Genomic DNA, 24303 nt, shown 5'->3' on the forward strand with positions numbered 1-24303 from the left:
ACGTACCTCAATTGGTTTAATATCAGGATCAAAATCATTTAAAAGAGGAACGTTAAAATAGAAAACTTTTTTTACAAATCGTTAAAGACCTTTTTTTGAAAAATGTCATTACTAGTTTTTAGTTGATAAGGTTGATCATTAATAGATTATTAAAGGATCATTAATAGATTATTAAAGGATCATTAATAGATCCTGAATAGATCATTTTTGTGGCTTTATGTAGATTTACAATAAATGAAAAAGTAGGAATAAGAATGGTTGGAGTGAAAAGCGGAGGAAAAAGGTAGTTGGAGAGGTGGTGTGGAGTTTCGGAGGTCTCCGGTATAAGGTAAATTAGGCCTCAGTTGGTTCAAGTCCATTAGTTTAGTAACATTTAATTTAATATATCTTCTAACGCTCAATTCTCTGTAATTTTATAATTTATTAATCTATTCTCACCCAAAGCCGGTGACAAAATATTTGATAAAATACTTTTTTTTAAATCTGAACATCAACATAAATTTAAGATTAGTAAAATGACGAAAACAGATTCTGAAAATGGCAGGCTGGAATTAGAAAATGCAAACGACAGAAGTATTATTTCTGAATATCCAAATGGAAAAATGAAATCAGAGTTGCATAATCATAATCCTTCTTCTGTCAGGTATTGTAAATCTAGTTAAAAATATTTTTGGCACTAGGCAGACTGTAGGTAAGAAAATTTACCTTTGAAGGGAATGACCGGCTATGTAAGGTAGTTGAACTGAGTGTGCAGTGTTGTGAAAAACTTCTTTCGGATTCATTCGAGACATATTAAACTATTTAAAGATCGGTAAATCCTGAGTTTGAGCGCAAATTCGACGTTAAAACTCCTACTTTGGGGTGGATACGTTTTCAGAATTAGTTTTTTTTTAATTATTAAATAATGACAACGAAAATTAAAGTAAAAAATGTACAGTAATGATTAGGAACATATTTCTCAAAAAAAATTTGTCAATAAATCATTGCTAAAATCGATTATTTCGTTTTCATTTTTATATTGAATTTCTAATTTTCTTCGAATTTATTCACAGATTTCTTCAAATTCTTCAAATGTCGTCTTTTCAATAATAATTCTAGAAAATCTGCGAAAATCTTTGTGAATAATGAGAAACCAGAATAATGAGATAATAGAAACTAATAATTGAACAAGATTACTTATTTTCGATGATAAGATTAATTTTTATTTTCTCAACATGTTCCTATACATGGCGTCTGTAGTTTATTGTAGAACTTTTTTACATTTTATGTCGTAGTTATTTAATAATTTAAAAAAAACTAATTCTGAAAACGTATCCACCCCCGAAGTAGGAGTTTTGAACGTCGAATTTGCGCTCAAGCTCAGGATTTACCGATCTTTAAAAAGTGTAATATGTCTCAAATGAATCCGAAAGAAGTTTTTCACAATACTGCATACTCAGTTTAACTACCTTACATATCTCACTATTTCCACATATCTCACTATTTCCACATATCTCACTATTTCCACATATCTTACTAACTTTCCATATTAACATGAAAGTCAAAAATCAAATTTTGTTTGACCATAACGCAAAGAAAAGTTTTGTTTCCATGGGGCTCTTGAAAGTCTACCGTTTAAAAATTAATTGTGATTTGATTAAATATTGTCGCGTAACAAAAGGATTTCTATTTCAAAGTTCAAGTTATAAAAATTTTAACGTTGTATAGTTAAAAAATGAATTACTCTTTATGAAAACGTTTTGGAACGTTTTCCCTTATAGTATAATGAAAAGTTCAACATTAAAGAAATGAGTTATTATTTTAATAATCAGGAAAAGAAAGCTTTTTATAAAGAGTATAAATTTTAATAATGTAACGTATACCATTTAAAAAAAAGTAATTCTGTTAATCAAAATGGTTCATAACTTTTCTCTGAATACTAAATTGATTAATCTAACGTAAGATATATGTCTGATGAAAATATTGTTCATAAAACGTTTTAATTTCAAAAGTGTAACAATAATTCTGCCAATCAAAAAATTTCAAAACGTCTCTAATCTATGAATGCAAGAGATTCGACTGATGATTTTGACAGCAAAGACTAATGGTTTTTCATTTCAAATTTAAAGGAAATGAGTTTATGCCACAAACTCTAATTTTCATTTACTTTATCTTTGCAACCCGATGTCGTAGACCATTAAAATTAAAATATAAAAGTTTGAAAAGATACAAGGATTAGTATATTTGAAAAAAAAACTTAGTTCCTTTCTAAAGTGTAACGAGTTTTTCGTAACATGTTATTAATGAAAATTTAAATCTTATAAATGTTTCTTGGACTTTAAAGGTTTTTGATTTGCCATTGTTTAATGAAACCTACTAAAACTCTGGAAAAGACAGACGACATTTAAGAAATTTTACTTATGCATTTTCTTTTATAATAGCAAAAAATCAACTTATTAAGTAGAACGGGTCTGTGTACACTGTACACAAGACAATTGCTGTGTTTCATGTTTATTTGACTAATTGAAATCATAACTTCAGTTGGGATGGGTCATGTTTTCGGTTAAAAAACTTAAACATAAAGATACTTACTAAAATGCAAAAATATTTTATCAATTGGAAAATGCCTGTTATGTTTTATTCATCAATAGACTTTTATGAAACTTTAGAAAAGAATGAAAACCTGATTTTTTAATCAATTTGTTAAAAAAAAAACATTTTAAATTTTATTTCGCGTTGTTTGTGTTAAAAAAATTTCACATTACTTAATTTTATATTTTTTAACCCCAAACATGAACCCTGAAAACATTTTAATTGTGGTTTGTAAACTAAAGCTAATGCCGCTTTTTTACTCACTTTGTTAGCAACATAAAAAAAAACACAAAAAGAACTAAAATTTCACCACCAATTTTAATTTTCTGATTTCTACATCTTTGCAAGATGGTGTAGGATTTTGCTATGTCAACTATGACTTCTGTTAGATGAGAAAGTCAATTGAGCTGTTGTCACAAACTTATATTTCTAAACCCTATATCTTTGATTTGCTACCCAATGTTGCAGACCTTATATATGTCAAATTATGAAAAACGTATAATTAATTAGAATTACTGTTCTTCATGCTAAAGTGGTTTGCCTTGCCGAGTGTCCCTAATCATGTCTATTTTTTAAGCTCGTCAAATCCACGATGATAATTTCAAGTGATCCTCCATTTAAAGAGGGATATGCGCGATTCCCAATGGTAACGTGTATACTTTTATCTAATTGATGATTTGAAAATACCAGCGTTTTCCTATCTTGTAAATGTATGCTAGACATAGCACTCCATAAATGGAAGGTCACTTGAAATTACGTCTCTAGTCTAGTCCCTTTGAGTTGAAAGTCTAATGCTAAGAACTTTCATTCACAAATTTTAAAAACCGTTATTGATAATAATATTATAATAACATTTTTATATTGCATATTCTTCTACACATTCTCTAAAAAAGTTAACAATACAACAGCATGCTGTTGTATTGTATTGCAACATACAGGGTGAGTAAAAAGAGGATTAAAAAAGCACAATTATTTTTGCATTGTTCATGTTTTAGGATGAAAAATACTAAAGTAGAATGTAATTATCACGGCAAATATCTTGTAATTCTTTCATTTAGAAACAAAATTATTTTTAATGAAGTGTAATGTAAGAAACGTTAAGGCTTGAACATTTTAATACAACGCAACATATAGAACCTTTTTTCAAATCTTTCTTAAAAACGAAACGAATAACAGTTTTGAATGTCAGTTGTAATAAAGTGTATCAAAAAAAGTTTTCACAATAACGTTTTGATAAATCGAGACGTAGGAAAAGTTGCATTTTAGTAAAATTTCTAAGCGTAATTAAAAGAATTTATAATGGAAAAGTTAAGATAAAACGTAACGTTAACAAAAAATATTCTTTGCACTGAATTGCATAGCAACGTGCAGAACTATGCCCGAATGACAATTTATTAAAGCAAAACTTTTGTCACCTTTTAGTTTTCAAACCAAGTGAAAGTGTAACGTAAGGTCTCTGAAAATTTTTACCTTGCATGAAAGTGGATCGTTAAAAAATTGTGGTTATATTATAAAAGGTTTAACGCGGGAAAGTTTTTTAAAACAGGAAATGCAAAAGTGTAACGGAGCTTACTTTTTTTGCACTAACATTTTCTAAAACTTAACGTTGTATAAGGTAATCAAATGCAGAAAATTCATTACGTAACGTTATTACATGCCATAAAAATCATGATGTACAACGTAACCATTCAAACGTTTATACTTTTATGAAAACTATCGTAACGAAAGCTAAAATCTAGAAAAATCAAAACATTAACATCTCTAGGTTGTATAAGCTGTTGCTTCATCTGCTGTGAAGGAGTAAAATTTTGCAGATTTAACCTCATTCAGAATAGATTTTAGAACAAAGTCTTCACCTTTATTCAAGCAATAATTTACTTTATCATTAAGTAGTTCATGTTTTCAGCCCCCTCCCCTCACCCCACAAAAGAAAAAACTTAGCTTAAACTTTAATTAGTTATATTGCTATTGCTATTCGGAATTTTCCAGGAGGACCAGGAGACTATTGTATTTGATCCCTTCTTTTCAGCTTGTTTTTGAAGCATTCCTCTGATTGAATTATAAGCTCAATAAACTAACGTTTAATTATCATATTTTTTAGTTTACGATCAGAGCTCTTAAATTTGCTCAGGGTCAGGATTCATGAATCGCTAAATTGCAAAACGGGTTGGACTTTTTCCCCCCCCCCCTCCCCTAAAAGGGGGGAGAAAGCCTTCTAAAGGGAGAGGCATCCCCCCCCCCTTAATCAGGCTAAAGAGGCTTGCCCCCTCCCTAGTTATATGCGTATATCTAAGTTGGGCGTTCCTGTTTCTTTCCAATGCACATCCTGCAACAGAGCTAGAAAACTTGAAAACATACAGATTAATTGTGAAAAGAAATAGACATTTAAAAGACGTTGCTTATAGCAAAAATAGCGCAACAAAAGCTTTACAGCTAAATCATACGCACTATTTTGGTCTTATTAAAATTATAACAAATTGTCATCTTCTCTAATTTTTTTTTTCTCTTGAAGTTTGGAAATGTCGTCTTTCGGCATTGATTGAAGAGTTGTTTTTAAGCAAAAATGAAAAAAATATTTTCGTCTTTAAGCTTAAAATTTCTAATTTCTAATTGTGGTTTTCTATAAAAGTGACCTGCGGATTTTTATGTAACAAAGACAAACGTAATTTACTTTTTTACGTAATTTTTACGTAAAAAAGTGAATTGTACGTTCTTAGATGAAAAAACGATCGCATTATTGCACATATTAGACTTTTTAAAATGGATTCAAGATTGTCACTTGAAATTATAACGTCTGCAGTTCCTATAACCATTTAATTACTTTTTAACTGAGTATCAGAGATGTCTTTAATTCTGTATAAAATTGAGACTGTTCATTGTTCAATGTTCATATATATATATAGATTCATATATATATTATAAAGAAAATAATATTTAAATCTAATTCATGCTGCATGTACAGATATATTAGAATTATATTCAGCATTTATATTTGTCTAAAGCAAAATTACATTAAACAATATAAAAGTTTACAAACTAATACTCTTTTCTCTGGATATCGCATTTTATACTTGACAGGGTTTGCCAAAAAAACAGGTGCAATACGAGACTTTTAGCATGAGAATAGTTTAGTTATTCAGAGGTGGTTTTCAGAAATGGAGTTAGTCAAGTGTTTTTCGTTTTCTAAAAATGTGGTATGATGTGGTACTGCAAGGCTTGATAGATTTTTGCACATTGCTTTGAAACTAACACTGGGTTTGCAGAACTTATGGAGTTTGTTTAGATTTGCTTTATTTGATGGCGAGATATATCCTCTTGAGCCGACTTCATAAGGCCGGGTGAACAGACTCATCCCTATAAGTTGTTCCTATAAGTTGTTATATCTGAAATAAAATGTGCATACTTGTTGATCTTTTGAGCGTTGGTATTTTTGATATTTGTTTCCAACGGGACAGTAAGCTCAAAAATATCCATCTTTTCCTCCATTCTATCGATAATTACTAGATCTGGTTTCTCTGCGGTCACAAGGAGGTGGGGGGAAACAGTACCTCCCCCTGGAAGGGTATGGGACGGGATGTCGGCATACATCAGAAATCGGTCAATATCAATTAATCCAGTTATATATTTAATAATATTGTTGTGCCTCCAAGTATATCTTTTTTGGTGTAGTGCAACCTTGCAGCCTTTCAAAATATGGTTTGTAGTTTCTTTTCTTTACAGAGAGTTTTCAGAGATCTGATGCAGATTTTCCCAATTGTACTTCTGTTAAACTAATTTTGTACGGTTTTGTATTTATCTTTTATGAAAATCTATTTTTTAAATGTTAAAAAAATGTATTTATGTAGAAAAATCTTGTAATCATTAATCTTATGAGAAACGAAATTAGAATCAACTTTTTCTACATATTTTAGTTATTTCTTTAATATATGCAAAGTTTCTTAACTTTTTTACGCTTAATTTCTTAGCACCTAAAACAAATCTTAACTGGGTAAGTTAATTATATAAGTTTGAATTTTACATGCACATTGCACAGCTAGTATAATTTGTAACTAGGGAAGCTGGTGTAAGTAAGTCTAATTCCTCGCTAAGCAGTTTGAACAGCCAGGGATCGGTCAACTCTGGTAATGAAGATTCGCCAAGGAGAATAATGGGGATAAAGTGGACTCAGGGAGGTAAACTATATATAAATACTTTGCTTGTCTGTCTGCTTGTTTGTATCCAATAAACGTAAAAACGGCTGAACCGATCGTACCCAAATTTTTTTTGGGACCTTGCATGACTCCAGGGAAAATCCACGACACTTTTTTTATAAAATCCGCAAAATTTTTTGTTTTGTTTTACCATGTTCAAAAAGATAACATGTCCACAATGGAAATGGAAGATGGGCGCGAAGCGCCCTAATTGCCTAGTCCAATAGTCTAGTCTACTTCGTTCGTCTGTCTGTTTGCTTGTATCCAATAAACATCAAAACGGCTGAACCGATCAGACCCAATTTTTTTGTGGGACCTCGCGTTTCCCCAGGGAAGGATTAAGGATGATAGAATTTTCAAAAATTTGCCTCTATTAAAATTCTATTTTTGAAAATTTTAAAAATCGACCAAAAATTTTTATAAAATCCGCGAATTTTTTTTTTGTTCACAAAGAGAACATGTTAACAATGGAAATCCTAAAAGCCAAGTATCTGAAATTTTGCGAGAAATTTTTTTTGGCTAAATACTGTATGTAAAAATATTCAAAGTTTTTAGGACGAAGCAGACTCGGAAAAGGGACAAAAAACCTACTGGATAAATGGAAAACTCATGCCTCTAAATCTATTGACCTAAGTATATCTTATCACTCTTTGAAAATGTAGGATAAAATATTGAGCTTCCTATATATTTATCTTACATTTTAAAAATAAATTAACCATATTTTTACTGACGTCTTCTTGTCCCCAAAATACCCCATCTCTATATTTCCTTATTGAGATACTAATTCATGGCATTTCATACATTTTAGAAAGCTTAAGACTGTTATATAATAGTTTGCAACAGTAAAAAATTGCAAAAATATTAAAAAGCCTGTTTTAAAGACAAAATTGCAAAATGGGTAAATATAAAAATACCCCATTAACCTTACCGTCTCTAATTTTTCAACCTGCTCCTCACCAATATACTATGCAAACATTAAAGGAACTGAGATTTAGCCACAAACTCTGATTTTCTATACCCTGTATCTTGGCAACCCAACGTCGTAGACCGTTGATATTTCAAACTATTAATTATGTTAGACCAAAAAATCTCAGGTTGAATTACCAAAGGTCTACCCCATCAGATTGCAAAAATATAGGTATTAGAAAATTCGAGTTGGTTTCTTTAGTTTGCCCATGGTACTTAAAAATGAATTAAATTTTGAGTTGGTTTTTATAATTGTAAACAAATAAATGTTTCTATTTTTCTATTTTTATTCTTTTCCTATAAATCTACTTTGCTTGTCTGTTTGTATTCAATAAACGCCAAAACGGCTGAACCAATCGGGTCCAAATTTTGTGTGGGACCTCACTTGGACCCAAGGAAGTTTTATATAGGACCAAAATTTCAAAAGTTTGATTTTCATTAAATTTATAAAATCCAAGTGTTTGATTTTTGTACGCCACAATAAAAGTTGAAATAGAAGATTGGCGAGAGGTGCCTTAAAAGCCTTGTTGTAATAAATTGATGAAAATGTTTTTTAAGGTGGAAAAGATAACATGTTGTCAGGTAATCCGGAGCTAAATGAGAGCAAAGAAGAAGTCAATGGCGGTGACATGGAAAAGGAATCTTCATTTTGTTAAAAAGAACACATTTTCAATGGAACAATTGCTAAACATGTTTTCAAAATTATTTCTTTAAATTGGATCAAGAAACCTTTCTGTCAATTTATTTCACAGTTATATACAGGGTGTCCAACATCATTTCGGATTGTTTATGACCCTAAATTGCGATTTTCGAGAATAATCAGAAAATTTAAAAAGAATGGTACATTTTAAGAAAATGCATAAGCCTAATATAAAAATTTGCATGTAGAAAACACTAGGCTTTTCGAGTATTATCTACGTATTTTGGCAATAAAGCTTGGAGATAATCCAATATGATACAGGATGCTCTGTACGATATCTCGATATCTATCCTGATTAGTAAACATTCAGCGGCGCTGCCATCACTTGAAAAAAATTTACAATTGTTGCGCCAATTGTATTGGGGTGTTTATAATGTGATGTAAAACATTAAAAGAAAAATGACAACGACCTTTGCGTCTTATTTGTCTTTATACTTTTCAGTTCAAATTTAATGATCAGTGAGCAATAAAGAAGATGGTATTAAAAAAGCAATAGCGTCTCAATAATGAAATGATTGCAGAAGTCAACTTGGAAGGAACATGTGTGGAGCACGTTTATTCACAGAGGATATAGCGATGATGTTACAGAATCAGAACCTAAGGGAAACGTGACATAACAATAAAGAATTGATATAATTTATCAGAGGAAATTTTTATTTTATTTTTTGATACTGAGTTTTACAATAGATATGTTTTATATTATTTTTTTTTCAATCATAAACTTATGAACGCCCTTCCCCCTTCTTAAAGGGAGTGACTGGCTATGTAAAGTAGTTGTACTGAGTATGCAGTGTTGTGGTGAAACTTCTTTCGGATTCATTTGAGACATATTAAACTTTTTAAAGATCTGTAAATCTTGAGTTTGAGCGCAAAATCGACGTTCAAAACTCCTACTTTGGGGGTGGATACGCTTTAAGAATTAGTTTTTTTTTTAATTTTTAAATAACGACGACATAAAATATAAAAAAAATTCTACAATTAACTACAGAGTACAGACGTATGGGAACATGTTGAGAATATAAAAAATTAATCTTATCATCATTAATCTTGTTTAATAATAGTTTCATTTTCTCATTATTCTGGTTTCTCATTATTTACTAAGATTCGCGGATTTTCTAGAATTATTATTGAAAAGACGACATTTGAATAATTTGAAGAAATCTGCGAATAAATTCAAAGAAGATAAGAAACTCAATAAAATAATAACAACAAAAAAATCGATTTTAGCATTGATTTATTGATAAATTTCTTTTGAGGAATATGTTCCTAACCATCTAATTAGATTACTGTATAATTTTTACTTTATTTTTCGTTGTCGTTATTTAACAATTAAAAAAAACTAATTCTGAAAACGTATCCACCCCGAAAGTAGGAGTTTTGAACGTCGAATTTGCGCTCAAACTCAGGATTTACAGATCTTTAAAAAGTTTAATATGTCTCAAATGAATCCGAAAGAATTTTTCCACAACACTGCATACTCAGTTCAACTACCTTACATAGCCGGTCACTCCCTTTAAGAACTCTTACAAAGAAGCAAATACAGTTAAATTTTGTATTTAACTGTATAAAATCTAAGGTATCTAAAGTAAAAAATTAATATCTACTATGATACTATAGTTGCATAATTAATACAACTTCTGAATTTAAAATGTTTGCCATTACGAAATACCGAAAAACTGATGTTTTGTTTTCTTGCTTTTACTTTGGAATGTTCAATGTCAAATTAATCACAACTGTTTCATAGATGGATGGAAGAGAGTTTCTGACTGAATTTCAGATCGATAAATTCAGATATTTCTTCTATCATGTACTAGATCTTAATAATGATCATGTTATCTCTGAAGAGGATTTTTTAAAGCTCAACGATAGGATAAGGCACTATATGGATTGGTCAGTAAATACCATTCAATTTTTAGCACTGAAAGAAGTTCATAATATATTTCAGGTAATTTTTCCTAGAAAACGGCCTAAATAAAGCATAAAAATATACTTACAATTATATAAGTAAAAGATAAATAAGTTGAGATGAAGTAAGATAATTTGGACTTACAATGGGTAGGAATGCTTTCTGTACACAGCTGCGGAGATTGAACGCAGTAAAACTAAACCTGAACACTGGGACCCGTTCTCCAAACCAGCAGAAATAGAGGCAAAGTGCTGTGTGGCATTAGGTACACAGGGAAATACATTTTTAACAGTACCAAGGTCTTTTTGCGATAGCTACTGCGCCTGCGCGGGCTGCAACATGGTTTTCAGATACGTATATCTAAATCATCTGATCGCAAATCTGGCCGGTGTGGCGTTATTTCTGAGTTAACGTTAAATAATGGTAGTTCATTCTACGCAGCAAATTTTCCGCGGCATCCCGCATATTTTCGCAGTTTGCGGCAGTGCGCACAACAATAATCTGGTATTTTATCTGAAATTTTAAAGTTAGAAATTATATTTATGAGCTTAAAATCTACACTATATGCTGATATATATATATATAATGTGAGAACAGAAGTAATTAACTTTACATTAAACTCTCATTAGTTGCAAGTATCAGAATCATTTAACAATTAACTTACATAAACTAAGCTGTCATATCAATCCCTAATGTTAAAACAATTGATTTTTATTTTTTACTGTCTATCGCTCAGATTCTCAAATATGAGAAGTACTTTTACTTAATGTACTGTTTATATTCGCAGAATTGTGCGCGAATGCTTCGGAAAATTTGCTGTGTAGAGTCTACTAACATTACTTAACGTTTACCCAGAAATAACGCACCACCGGTGTGGCTTTATTTCTGGGTAAACGTTAAATAATGGTAGTAGATTCTACGCGGCAAATTTTCCGCAGCATCCGTGGATATTTTTGCAGTTCACAGCAATGCGCACAACAGAAATCTGGTATTTTGTCTGAAATTTCAAAATAAGAAATTATATTTATACACTTAAAATATACACTATATGCTTATATAATGTGAGAACAGAAGTAATTAACTATAACTATAACCAGTTTCCCTAGCCCCAAACATTTAATAATACTGGAGCACCAGCAGCCTGACTTCATGCGAGGGAGGGAACCCCCAGACGCCATGAGCCTCCGCTATGCAGACACGAGCCTCCCAGAGTTGCTAGGCAGACCAAGCCCCTACTTTGCAGAAATGAGCATGTGCAACACATCCAAATGTGCCTGTGTAATACAGGAGGTTTTTTTTAACTTGTGTTTTAAGTTCAAATAAAAGATTTTTTTTATAATTTTTAGACAAAGTGGCATGAGAGGCTTCTCAAAGATGAGAAGTATTTATTAATTATCATAAATAGTGCCTAATTATGACTAATAAAGTGGTTTCTAAAACTTTAAATATTTTTTACACGTAAAGGAAAATATTTAGAAAAAAAATTTAATTGAATTTCATTTCATCTTTTATAATCTTTGATTTTAGCGATACATTTTTTGAAGTTCAAATTAAAACTTAAAAATTTGTATTTATTATTTAAATCTAAACATTTTTCAAAAAAAGGTATTGTTTAAATCAAAGATTACAACAAAACAAACAAAGTTTACCAGAAATATTTCTCCAAATATCTTCCTTTCTGCGTAAGAAATGTTTAAAGTTTTAATATAAATCTTATAAACCACTTTATGAGTCCATATATGTTTCTAATCATGACAATCAATGAACAACTCTAATCTTTAGTAAAATTCTTATGCCACTACGTCAAAAAAAATTGTTAAAAGTTTTCATCACTCATAAAAACCGAGATTTAAAAAAAGCTGTGCTGTTTGGTGGAGGCTCGTTTACTGCATAGCGGAGGCACGGTCTGCATAGTGGAGGCTCAGTCTGCATAGCAAATCTGGGAGGCTTGATGTCTGCATAGCAGAGGCTCATGGCCTCCGTGGGTTCCCTCCCTATTCATGCTATACTGGCCAAAGTAAGACTGAGCTGAAAACTGTTGAATTGAATACCCTTATTACCTATCGCTTAATCTGAATATCCAAATATCTCTACTGGATTCCCACCAAAGAAAGTTCTTTCATAAAATGGTGCGCAACCTTTCTTAATTCCAAACAGTTTCTGATTATTGATAGGGATTCTGTATACACCACTCTAATTGGTTGAAATTTAGAAACTTTCCTGGATACAAACTAAAAATTAAGATAATCTTAGGATTAACAAAAAGAGGAGATCAAGCATTGATCTTGATATTCATAATTCTAAAGTTTTCAGCTTAGGCTCCATAATGCTTACAAATGTTGTATTTATTAATCCTCGGGCGTTCTGAAGCGTACACACAGAAAATTTTGTTAAAGGGCTCTGTGTGACATCATAGTCTACATATATTTTGGCAAACAATGCATATAAGCTAAGACCGCCCTAAAGCATATTATTCTAAATTGGTCTTACGCCTATAATCTCTTTCTGCGACGTAATTTAAAAAATAATGCTGTTCTAACTAATTTAAACTCTATTCAACAGTTATTATTGAATTCTTCTTGCACTATCGATTTAATAAAGCTATAAAATGCCCGGTGTGTCCATGAAATAAAAACATCGAATTTTGAAAGAAAAAAGTTTCAATTTAAATTTTTTTTTAGCCTATTTAACCCCCGAAATACCCATGCGTTCACTAAAAAATGTTGACTAATTTGGTCCAGCTGTTTGGCCAGCTATAGATAACATGTAAATATATTTATTTATTTATTCATTCATTCAAATATATACATATATATAAATATAAGGATATAAATTTAGTTTTTTGATTGAATAATACATTGATTATATATATATATTTCAGTTTTTAAACTTCACATTTTATTAAAAAAAGAATTATACTAAACATAATGTTTCACGCCTCATGACGCTCATATATAAATGAGCAAAGAGCTTTATTATATTGAAGACTAGCTGAATTATAAAAATTTTAAAATTTCGAATTTTGAAAATTATGTTACCCTCAAAAAAGTCGGCCCATTCGGTTCTGCCGTTTTGCCAGCTATGGCTAACATACAAACAAATACATATGAGCGAAGAGCTTTATTAACTAAAGACATATATATAAATGTTAGTAATAGCTGGCCAAACGGCTCAACCAAAATGGCTGAATGTTAATGAGGCAACCTATGGGTACCCCGGGAGTGACAAAGGCTAAAAAATCAGCTAAAAACGTGTTTAAAACCAAGCACTAGTAAATGCCGTAAGTAACTCTGAAAAATAATATAAACCTGGCCAACACCGGCACTCAAGCTAGTTTTCATAACACGAAAAATCTAAAAATGTTATTTAGAAGAATGGTTGGATGTTTGGGGAAACTTAGTATCAAAAGCAAGAAACATTCATGACTTACCAATGTGGCTACAGTACTATCCTAAGGAAACTAAGTTGTATATTCTACAATGACTACTTTGGCTATTTTTTTCTACCCTAAAATATTGAAGATAAAAAAATTATGTAGAGTTAAAGAAAAACAGAAAGACGTTCTTAACCCAATTTATCGTATGTTCATTTAAAAAAATACAAAATGGTTACACTTCAATTATGGTTACACAACACCTTTATTGCAAATTATTATTTATCATTCAAACCATACACCATTAATACAAAAATGTGTAAAAAGTATATTTGTATAAAAAGTATAAAAGAATTATAAATATGCATATGCAAGATTTTACATATTACCTATTCATCATTGCTGCAATTTATCAAAATATTCTCCTAGAGTATGCTGGGAGTACAGATTTTCATAGATTTCTTGAAAGTGATATGCAATATTCTGGGCCCCAACTTCTCCATTTCTACAAGTTGAAATTTATTGTGCTTTGACTACAGAATTTCTTAATTTCTTTGAATATATCACCTCCTCCATTGAGCAATTTTTGTGCAAATTTATCTTGACTTTTGGCTCTCTTTAATCTTCTTATAGAATATTTTCATTGCAAGTGAGCATTTCGCTGCAAAATAAACTTTTCTCCCTCTCTTGGCCTCCCAGCTGCTTGCCAAACATCAAACCAAATCAGAACTTACTTTTGGCCTGATATGGTTTTACATATTCATTCCAACCTAAGATCACTTTTAATTTTTCATTTGCCACTCCTCCTGATTTTGGTAGACACAACTTTGCTGCATTATCTATAGCTTAAAATATTCCTGTTGCATATTCATCAATACTGGCATCATAATTCTGACAATGAAAAGTCTAGCAAAGGTTACATTCCTGTAGTTGAGTCTATAATATTAGGTCTTATATCTAGATTATCTCTATAATTTACTTGCTGCTAGCTCTAAAGACGCTAGGTTTTGGTGTACTGGTTAACCTCTCTACTTCCAAATTAAGCTGATCCATATCAAGTTTACAGAAAATAGGAAGATGCCCAGACATATTATCTGGATGAATTATCATACCAGCTTTGGTAACTGAACTATAAAATCTTTCATTACTGAGGAAATGATCAATAGTGGAAGTGTGAGTTATATTGATCATTGTATTTCAGTATGTTGTGTAGCTTACTTCTCCAATTCAATCATTATCTGACAGATTCCAGAAAATGTTTAAGCCTTCCTTCTCTTCAAATGTTCAAATACTTTGCACAAATTGTGTAGGTCTAGAAAAGTCACAATTTATGTTCAAGACTAGTAGGACGTTCTTAAATTCTGTTGTAGACAATATTCTGTCTATTTCACCCAGGAGAGATAGCAATTCCAGATCATTCATGTTATTATTTTGGGAATCCACCATAAAGTATAAATTTAATACCAACAATTCAGCATTGGGAAAGTTAAATTTTGTAGCTTGGATCCTGAAGATATCACACTTAATTTTACTCACATATTTTGTGAGTCCTTTCTTCCACATTGTAGCTAGACCCCCTTTACCCCGTCCAGGCTTGACCACTGTATCCTCTTTGAATGCAGGCACAATATACATATCATGAGTTTCTCCAAATATTTCTTTAGTTTGTAAGTATTGCTGTGTTTTTTTTTTCGGTCCCCAGAATCCAAGAGGAAGTGTTCTTGAATGCATAAAATGTCTGAAAACAAAGATAGCAAACTTATAATGTTCTGTTTATCAATTCCCATACCCCCCACTGTTGTAGCTAGTTCAGCACTAAGTACAAGCTGAATCCATCATTGTTCTGCTGTTGCACCACCAGTAGCACTATTCTTCTCTACACTTGTGGTTCCATTTCTATCAGAATCTGATACAGTTGTGGTTCCATTTCTATCAGAATACTGCTTCCGATAATGGATAAATACAATGACACGAACTCGCAAGGGCCATACAGTGGGATCCAAGGCTTTCTCAAGATCTTCAGCCGGAACTGAGATTTTAAAGCTAATAACATTTGTTGTTTCATTTGGTTTAGACATCTGCACAATATCGACAATTGTTATCATCAGCTTCATCTAAGTCATCCACAATTAGTGGATGTTAAGTGGTACCTTTAGGACTAACATAACAGAAAATGTCAGCCGGAGGGGATTTAATTTTTCTAATTTTCTCTTGAGTTCTTGTACCAGAGACAACTGGCTTCCCTACATTCCTTCTTTTGTTTTGAGAGTTGATTCCATCATTTAATCCTCTCATTACACTGGGAGATCTTTCTCTACCTATTCCTGCTCTAAGGGGGACTTTGAAATTCTTTGGTCTTGCCCCTATCCCACTGTAATCATCTTTACCTCTAGTTACCGCACTGTAAGATTTTGCAGCAAAACTTGGTTCAGGATTGACATTGACCTTATCCCAGATACATTGCAATAACTCCATCTTCTTCTCCATTGGTTACATCCTTTCATCCATCATGGTATTTGAGGTGTCCTGAAATGCGTTGACACTAAATTCACTATTTGTCCAAAACTTGGGTATTTGGAAATTGAAAGGTATCACAACATTTCCATGCCAAGCTCAATTTTCGATATCTTTTCCCGGAGATCTAGAAAAATGGAATATATCTTTCGTTTTTCATGGATATTTCCCTCTGTATCCTGCAGTTGAAAAGCTTGATAACAATTTGATCTAGCTGTTCCAGGGAGTGTATCCAAAACACAGGTTTTATCAGCAACTCTATCAAAAGCATAAAACATTGATCCTAAAATTCCATCAACTAGAATAATTTTCCCAGATCTTGTATCTTTTTAAAGAAAAAGCCTTGATTACTGGCTTGTTCCTTTACAATGGTCTCACTATCCATTTCGTCCAGGGAAGTAGCTAAAGAATTATCCAAGGATTTTTTTGGTTTTGGCCCCATTTTTGCCACAAGATTGGCGAAAGCCAGATTATATCTAGAATCTTCCAGATTTCTATGAATGTACTTTAAATTGTGTGTAAGCCTTGAATTGAGAAAGCAGTGTGTAAACTGCCTAAAACACTCTTACACTCATCAATTATTCCTTTAAAAACCGTTTAGAATTTATTCTTACTTACAATTTTTTAATACAAATTTTAAACATTTTGCTTTCTATTATAGAAATAGCTTAACCTATACTTTCATAGTTAAAATGCCCATATAAACAACTTAGTTCTTCAGATATTGTTTGACACAATAAACAGAAGTGGTTCAGGAGTAATCTCTAAAAACGAGCTTCGGTTGTTCTACACAGCTTTCCTGGACGTAGGAAAACTAGGGGAAAAGAAAATAAGGAAAATTTCAGACTTACTATGTTATTTTGTACTTTTTTATTTCTTTTTGCTGCAGCTAATTACTGGAAGTAAAAAAAAATTCAAAAAATTTTAAGTTTGTCTCTTTATAAAATTACAAACAGTAAAAATCTGCCAAGTTTATCTTGCCTTCCGTTAGGATTTGTTCCAAGTCAAAACAATAATGCCATTTTTATATCTAATCTAGTTGTTAAAGGGACTGTTAAATTAAAGGGGATATGGGCTGAAACCTAGAAAACCTAGATCTACAGGGTGTCCCACGAAACATGACATTTAATAAACAGTTATTTTTAGTTAACCAAATCTTTTGCTTGATTATATTTTACTTTGAAATCAATTTTATTATAACATGACTCCCATATAAGATATTTATTGCTCTTTGGTATCAAACAACTGAGCAAATAATGGAAAAAGACATTCTAAACTATTCACCAACTGTCATGTTTCGTGGGACACCCTGTATCAAGTAATACAGACGGAGACACGGGATAATGCTACTACACTGCTATTGGTGGAAATTCTTGTCACGTGATACAGACGTATTATTTATTTATCAACTATATCTATTAAAATAAATAAGTAATATGTTTAATTATTGGAGCTTACCTAAGCTGTTTAGGCTCCTCTGGGTTATCGTAACTTTTAAATTTGTTGCGTATTTGCTCAATATGATCTGTTAAAACTTCATTCTTAAACCACATCTCCCATATATGAGTTTTGGTTTAACGTTGACACAGTTTTATATCAATTTCACGAGACAGGAACATCAGATAGAACTCATATATGTTGCGATCCACTCTTAAAGTTTTTAGGTTTCAGCCTATACCCCTTTTCATTTTTCCTGAACAATCCCTTTTTAAGCAATGCATTAGGCAGCAAAGTAAAGAAATATTACTGATTCAAATCACATCAAAACCACATGTTCTCTTTTGTAAAAAGAAATTCCTAAATTATTTTTTTAATTAAAAGGAGTTCTCTATTTTATAACAGTTCAATGCTTGCTGGTTTTAGCAAAGAATTTTTTCTTAGAAATTTTAATGTATAATTTATCAGCTTCGTAACTGTGCCCCTTTTGATAATATAATCTCAAAATTCACAATTTTGCACAAAATGTTTCTGATAGAGCTTAAAATACCTTTAGCATGGTTTATTTTTTGGTTATTTAAAGGGTTTTTACATTATTGCTTGCAATAGTTTTTTTTCCGACAAACCTAGAGAGAGATCAAAGGAATGTTTATTGTAAAACAATGGACAAATTTCTGAAACAAAATGTTAATTTTTAGGACCAAAATTGTCATATTTGCCAATCGATTTCTTTTCTGTCTTTAAAATTTTCCTGTTCTAAACCTTTGAATTGCACAGAGCTGGGAACTCTTGTATTGCTGTTATCGAGATCGACGACAAACTGATTAAATACTCATAGGTGGATGACGACATTTTATGTCCCAAGTATTTAAAAATAATATCTAAACATATACAGGGTGCCCCACATCATATTAAATCGTCTAATATAAAAATTTTCTTGTTGAAAATACCAGGTTATTCGAGGATTATGTGAGTATTTTGCAAAGATAATATATATATAGATACGCAGGGATAGTACAATTTTGAGCTCTCGAGAAAAAGTGAAATCAGCACCATCTCTGTCGTACGCAAGGCATTTTATCCTCTGGATTGTTGCTAATTTATCACTTTGTTCATGCGTAATAACAACAAACGCATACTACAGTATCAACAATGTATACTGCATATTGTACTTAATGAAACAAGTTAATCAATGCAAATAAAACTGAGGTAGGAATTTGACTAGACAAAGTTTAAATGTGCAAGTTGTACTGAATGGCATACGTAAATTAATGCAATTTAAATAAAAATTATGACTAAAAAGTACATCGAATCTAGGACAAAGTCCTAATAGCGGACAGGATCCGGTCGAACAATACATCCCATTCAACACTACTATGGTCGGTTGCTCCTGGCTCTTTATGGCTCAAACTAGCTCATCACCCCCTTCACCCCAAAAACTCAAAAAAAACTCCATTACTTTCCTAAAATGATCATCCTAGGTTTGGTGCGCTCAAAACTTCAATTGGATTGGTAAATAAAAAAGAAATGAGCCAGTCCATTATCCCCTTTGATAGCCTTGTTTAATTTTTTTTAAATAATTCAAATGTGCCATGAAATATCCCAAATAAGTAAACAGTCCCTTTAAACCTCTGTTTTTGAAACTTTCCAAATTCATAGGAAATTCTGAAAACAAATGCAGGAAGGAACTGTTAATCTTTTCTTTGTTATTATGCAATAAAGTTACCCCCCTCCCCCTGACATTTTTGGAGACTTTTTTAGTTTTCTAACACATACCCATCACTTTTGGCTCAAAGTGGGGATTTTATACCTGTTGCCTGAGTCCTCAGGCATATTGCCTGAATGCCTTAGCTTACCTTTACCCGACTAAATCTATATTTAGACCTACCTCCGGTCATTGGATTCTGACTTCTTACAATTCTTTGGAAAGCCTTGGTACCAATTACAAAATCTAATTTTTATTTAAATATCTCATAAAAACTGTTTGATTAAATAGATATCACTTATTTAACAAATATAAAATAATTTCCAAAGGTTTGTCAATTTTTCTGTTTGCTTACTATATCTTTACTAAGTACAACTGAGCATAACAGAAACAAAACGCGTACTGTATGTTTGTGTTACCTTGAAATTTAATTTTTTTGGTCAAACAGGTCCAGATAGCAACACTTGAACTATACAGGATGCAATACGCGTACTGTATGTTTATATCACACAATTGCGTCTTTCCTTCAGATGGCAGCAGCAGGGGGAGAAAGGAGTATAGAAAGTAATCAATTTGCTATAGATGTCTCTCGTTTCACTTTATCTCAGAGGTACAAAAATTAGTTGTCTGCTACAAGCAATTTAGGAAGGAGGTTTCTACCTGCCAGCGTATCTATTGTAACCATCCCCAACCCTCTCCCCCTGCTCCAGCCGCCTTATCAAGATACTCTAGCTTTCCAAACACGATAAGGATGTGTTGATAAGACAGGATCACAGGATATAAAAGGAGACCTAACAAAGAATAAGTTTAGTTGTGCCCCAGCTCTCACAAGGAGAGGATGAAGACATTTGCCAACTCCCCACAGTGGTAAGAAGTCCAAAGGGGGGGGGGTAACAATATTCTAGTAACCTTCAAGTCACACACCAATAATAGAACAAAGTAGTTGAACATCTATATTAAAGAGAAATAAAATAAAGGAATAAATAACTAAAGTCAAGAGACACAGATTTGGCACTCAGTGATGGGATTCTCCTTTGGCCGGATACTCCTTGGCTGGATACTCCTTGGCTAGATACTCCTTGGCTAGATACTCCTTGGCTAGATACCGTCAACATGGTATCTCCTCAGGCAACATATCTCTTCAGGCAACATATCTCCTCAGGGCTCATATCCCCTCAGGCAACATATCTCTTCTGGCACCATCTTTGTTCTGGTAACAAATCTCCTTCAGCATGTTGTTTTCCCACAGCTCCAATCCGTCCAAGCAGTTTCTATTCCTTTGGACTGACTGCTCCTTACCACTGTGGGGAGTTGGCGAATGTCTTCATCCTCTCCTTGTGAGAGCTGGCGCACAACTAAACTTATTCTTTGTTAGGTCTCCTTTTATATCCTGTGATCCTGTCTTATCAACACATCCTTATCGTGTTTGGAAAGCTAGAGTATCTAGATAAGGCGGCTTTTGGTATTTTGGCGTTAAAGCTTTGAGATAATTCAATATGATATAAGACACTCTGTATATAAATTGGTCTGTACGGAGTGCACAGTACAACAGAAATTGGACTCACTTTATTTACAAACACAGACTTAGAAATGACAGAAAATCTAACTCCTTATCATTAAAAGGGGGGGGGGAGATTAAAAGAACCGAATGTAAAACTTAAAGAAATTGTCGCTAAATGTGATAATATTTTTGACCAGGTTCTTGGGAAAGGACTTAGTGATCTAAAAAATCCCCTGAAAAAGTTTTAAAAAACTGAAATTTTGAATCAAATCCTGACTTCCCTCCTCAAATAGTCACTCTATTTTGTAAAGTAAAATTTTACTCGAGAATTAAAATTTTAAATGTAAATCTAAAACTAAGTGGAATTAAAAAATCTGTTAGAAGTCTTAAACAAATGGGCCAATTTTTAAATTGAAATTTATATATTGGTCTTCACTTTTGTATTTTGACAGATAAAAGAGTGGTGGAGAACTAAACACAGTTTTTTCCCAGGAAGGGCTTACATTTCATTTTCTTTTTAGGGGGGGTGGGAGGCCAAAACCCCCCAAAAAGCATATATTTCACTGATCTAGATGGGAGATGAGCCCCCATAGCACCCCAGGAAAATACGCCTCTGTAATAGCGGGGCTACGACATCTCCTCTTATTCCATTTGCTCTATGGCCATTTGCTCTATTTCCATTTGCTCTATTAACCATTTACTCTATAACTCATATATCACGACGTTTGCTCTATACGTCAATCGATCTATGACATAACACGTCATTTGCATAATAAACATTTTATGACTGTGATGGTTCTAAGATATTTACAAACATATTTCGGAATGAAGAGAGATTTCAAAGAACAAAAATATTCAGTATTAAAGATAAATTCTATAGAATTAGAAGTGCCAGGCAAAATCAATGAATTGATTAAGCGACTATATAGTATTTACATATAAAATACATACAAACATACACAAATTTTTGATTTTTAATTATGAAAATTTCAAAGTTATAACTGAAGACGACATTTACATGGGTCTTTAGTCTATTTTTTCAAGTCTTTTCTTTCCAAAAAAAATCTTTTCATGCAATTAGTTCCAAACCAAAAAAAAAAACCTCATGGCCCAACCTGTCGTTGTGGCCTTAGTCTGTTCCATTTCGGATCACGTAGGATCTCCATCTTTTGTTAATCTACAGAATAATTTAATCTTTATTTTATATCCCGCACGGTAATTCATACCCTGCACGGATAACGTAGAGATTATATATTGATCCTCAAAGTGTCCACAATGGATATCGAGATCATGCAATCAGAATCAAGGGTTATAACCAACACAAAAGTTCCCAGCTAAGGTCAATTTAAGTATAAATAAATCAGGGTTTGTTTATATTCTCCCAACCCCACATTAATTTTATTAATAAAATCAATAATAATAATAATTTAAGATAAATAACCTTTGCCTTATTTAAACTCACTTACAAATTTGAACAGTTAGTCAAGACTGAAATTTACAGGTGTATAACGGACAAAGCATACACTGCTATGACATCAAACGGAGATGTGAAATTAACTTTTCACATTTATAAACTCAGTTTTCTTAATTTTCTTCTTGGAAGACAACCAAACGGTCCTGGACAATTTATTTTTGGATCTGTGCCATCAACTTCAGGGAGAGCAATATTCACAGTCGACTACAGCGCCCTCAACACAAGAGACGAAGAAAGGGAAACATTCTCACAGCTAAAACTAGAACACAAGGGTTCCAGGAAGTCAATAGTTGTATGATCATATTAATTAATATTTATGAATTATCATTATCAATTATCAATTTTACATTTTCCACTTTAATCGTTCTCTGATCTTTACTTTTTGCTTATTCATTACCATTATATGCATAATCATTATTATTCCAAGAATGAAAAAATGTGTCATGGTAGTTTATGATAAGGTGTACACCTGAAAACAATTCATATTGCAAAAATAAACAAACACTCGGAAGTTGGTTAGTTTACTATACACAATCATTTCAAAACTTCTGACTACTGATACTTATTGTCCTTTAATATTATGTTTGCCGCAGAAGTGGAGCAAAGATCGACCCTTTCCGGCTCAACATATCTTTTTAATATATATGACTTGTCCGTCTGTTAGGGTGTTTGTATCTGTTAACCGTCAAAACAGGTGAACCAATTGGGCTTATATTTTCTGTTGTAACTAACAAGATATATACGGGAAGGTTTAAAGACGGTGCAGTGCAGATGGAGTTTCATATATGGTAGGAATGCAACCTTGTGTACTGTATAAGTGGGAATATTTCCGGGGTATTGTGAAAACAATTGACTTTATAAAGCCAGTTGTAAACAAGCCACGCATTTGTATTTTGATTAGAAGTACAGTACGAATAGTTTCCCAATGTACAAAATAGCAGGACATTCTATAACGCATTTTCTGATTTTGTGTTCAATCTGAAGTAATTTCATTAATGCTTTTACTGTAAACTATTTCAAACGTTTTTAAACTTTAAAAACATGGCAGGGTGTAAATAAGGGAGTTATTAGGGCTAGTACCCTAACCCACTGCCCTTGCCCCCCTATAGATTCTTTAGGTTGATTATCTCCACATAGAACCTTAATTCCATGCAAACATTTCCCTTGATTGACAAGATCAAATCTTACGTGAATTAAGGAAAAGCAATAGCACATTTTTTTTGGTGCATCTTGCATCGTTGCTAAATTTTTAATGTTTTTTTTCCTCTAAATGAAACCAATTGCTTCGAAAGAATTAGTTTAAATATTTTCTTATGAAAATATATTGATGTATAGTAGATGCAATTATATATGTGTAGACCATGTAGATCTTGAAACTTTTTTTCAATAGATGTCGACATAAAAGAAAAACTACGCTCAAAGCCCAAATCAAACCCAACCTCCGTCAATAGAATCTAAATCCGTGGAAAGTGAACACATGTTTTATATAAGGAATGCTTAAAATTCGTCATTATTGCTGCAAACAATAATTTTGTATTTAACCAGGTATTTATTTTTTAGAAGTCACAAAACGTTTTATTCTCCTGATCCTATCGACCCCTCATTTTCCCCTACCTACTTAATAATAATAAGTTTTGTTTATCAAATATTATAATGATTAATATCAACATTTTGTAATTGTTTACTAAACTGTATTTGTATATTTGAAATACAGATTTTTTTTTTTGCCACCATGGCAGTATAGTAGAAAGAGGGAATATCAACCTGCTTTCGAGCAAATATCGACCCTTTACTGGGATTATCAACCATAAACAACCCTAGAGGCCCGTTTGTTCTTCTACATTATGAGGTATGTTCAATAACTTCTAGTCCTAGTTAAAAAAGTTCACTATATTTATTCTGGTTAATTTCTTTGACCAGCTATTGTTTATATCAGATGTTATATTGGACGCCAATATCTTTCTCC

The 24303-nt window shown here is 32.1% G+C and overlaps 1 protein-coding gene across 2 annotated transcripts; it reads left to right on the forward strand.

Annotated features, from left to right (window-relative positions):
* Nucleotides 1–510: 510 nt before the first annotated feature.
* Nucleotides 511–23419, forward strand: LOC111705787 (uncharacterized). 2 transcript variants are annotated; one of them, XM_023478491.1, is made up of 10 exons: nucleotides 511–643; nucleotides 6625–6743; nucleotides 7317–7394; nucleotides 8286–8365; nucleotides 8949–9029; nucleotides 10172–10372; nucleotides 10487–10598; nucleotides 13704–13789; nucleotides 16942–17054; nucleotides 22365–23419. In XM_023478491.1, the coding sequence occupies exons 1-10, from the start codon at nucleotides 516–518 to the stop codon at nucleotides 22633–22635; spliced, it is 1269 nt and encodes a 422-aa protein (XP_023334259.1). In that variant the 5' UTR covers nucleotides 511–515; the 3' UTR covers nucleotides 22636–23419. The 2 variants fall into 2 exon arrangements, with proteins under 2 accessions (XP_023334259.1, XP_023334333.1); XM_023478565.1 differs by having other exon boundaries at nucleotides 13707–13789.
* The last annotated feature ends 884 nt before the right edge of the window (nucleotides 23420–24303 follow it).

This window comes from Eurytemora carolleeae, unplaced genomic scaffold, assembly GCF_000591075.1.
Source record: "Eurytemora carolleeae unplaced genomic scaffold, Eaff_2.0 scaffold63, whole genome shotgun sequence".
Classification (NCBI taxonomy): Eukaryota; Metazoa; Arthropoda; class Copepoda; order Calanoida; family Temoridae; genus Eurytemora; species Eurytemora carolleeae.

Coding starts and splice junctions, on each gene's coding strand:
- LOC111705787 (XM_023478491.1), top strand. CDS start 516: ATGACGAAAACAGATTCTGAAAATGGCAGGCTGGAATTAGAAAATGCA. Junction 10,599..13,703: donor AAAGTGCTGTGTGGCATTAG/GTACACAGGGAA, acceptor AATGTTATTTAG/AAGAATGGTTGGATGTTTGG. Junction 17,055..22,364: donor CTAGGGGAAAAGAAAATAAG/GAAAATTTCAGA, acceptor TGAAATTTACAG/GTGTATAACGGACAAAGCAT.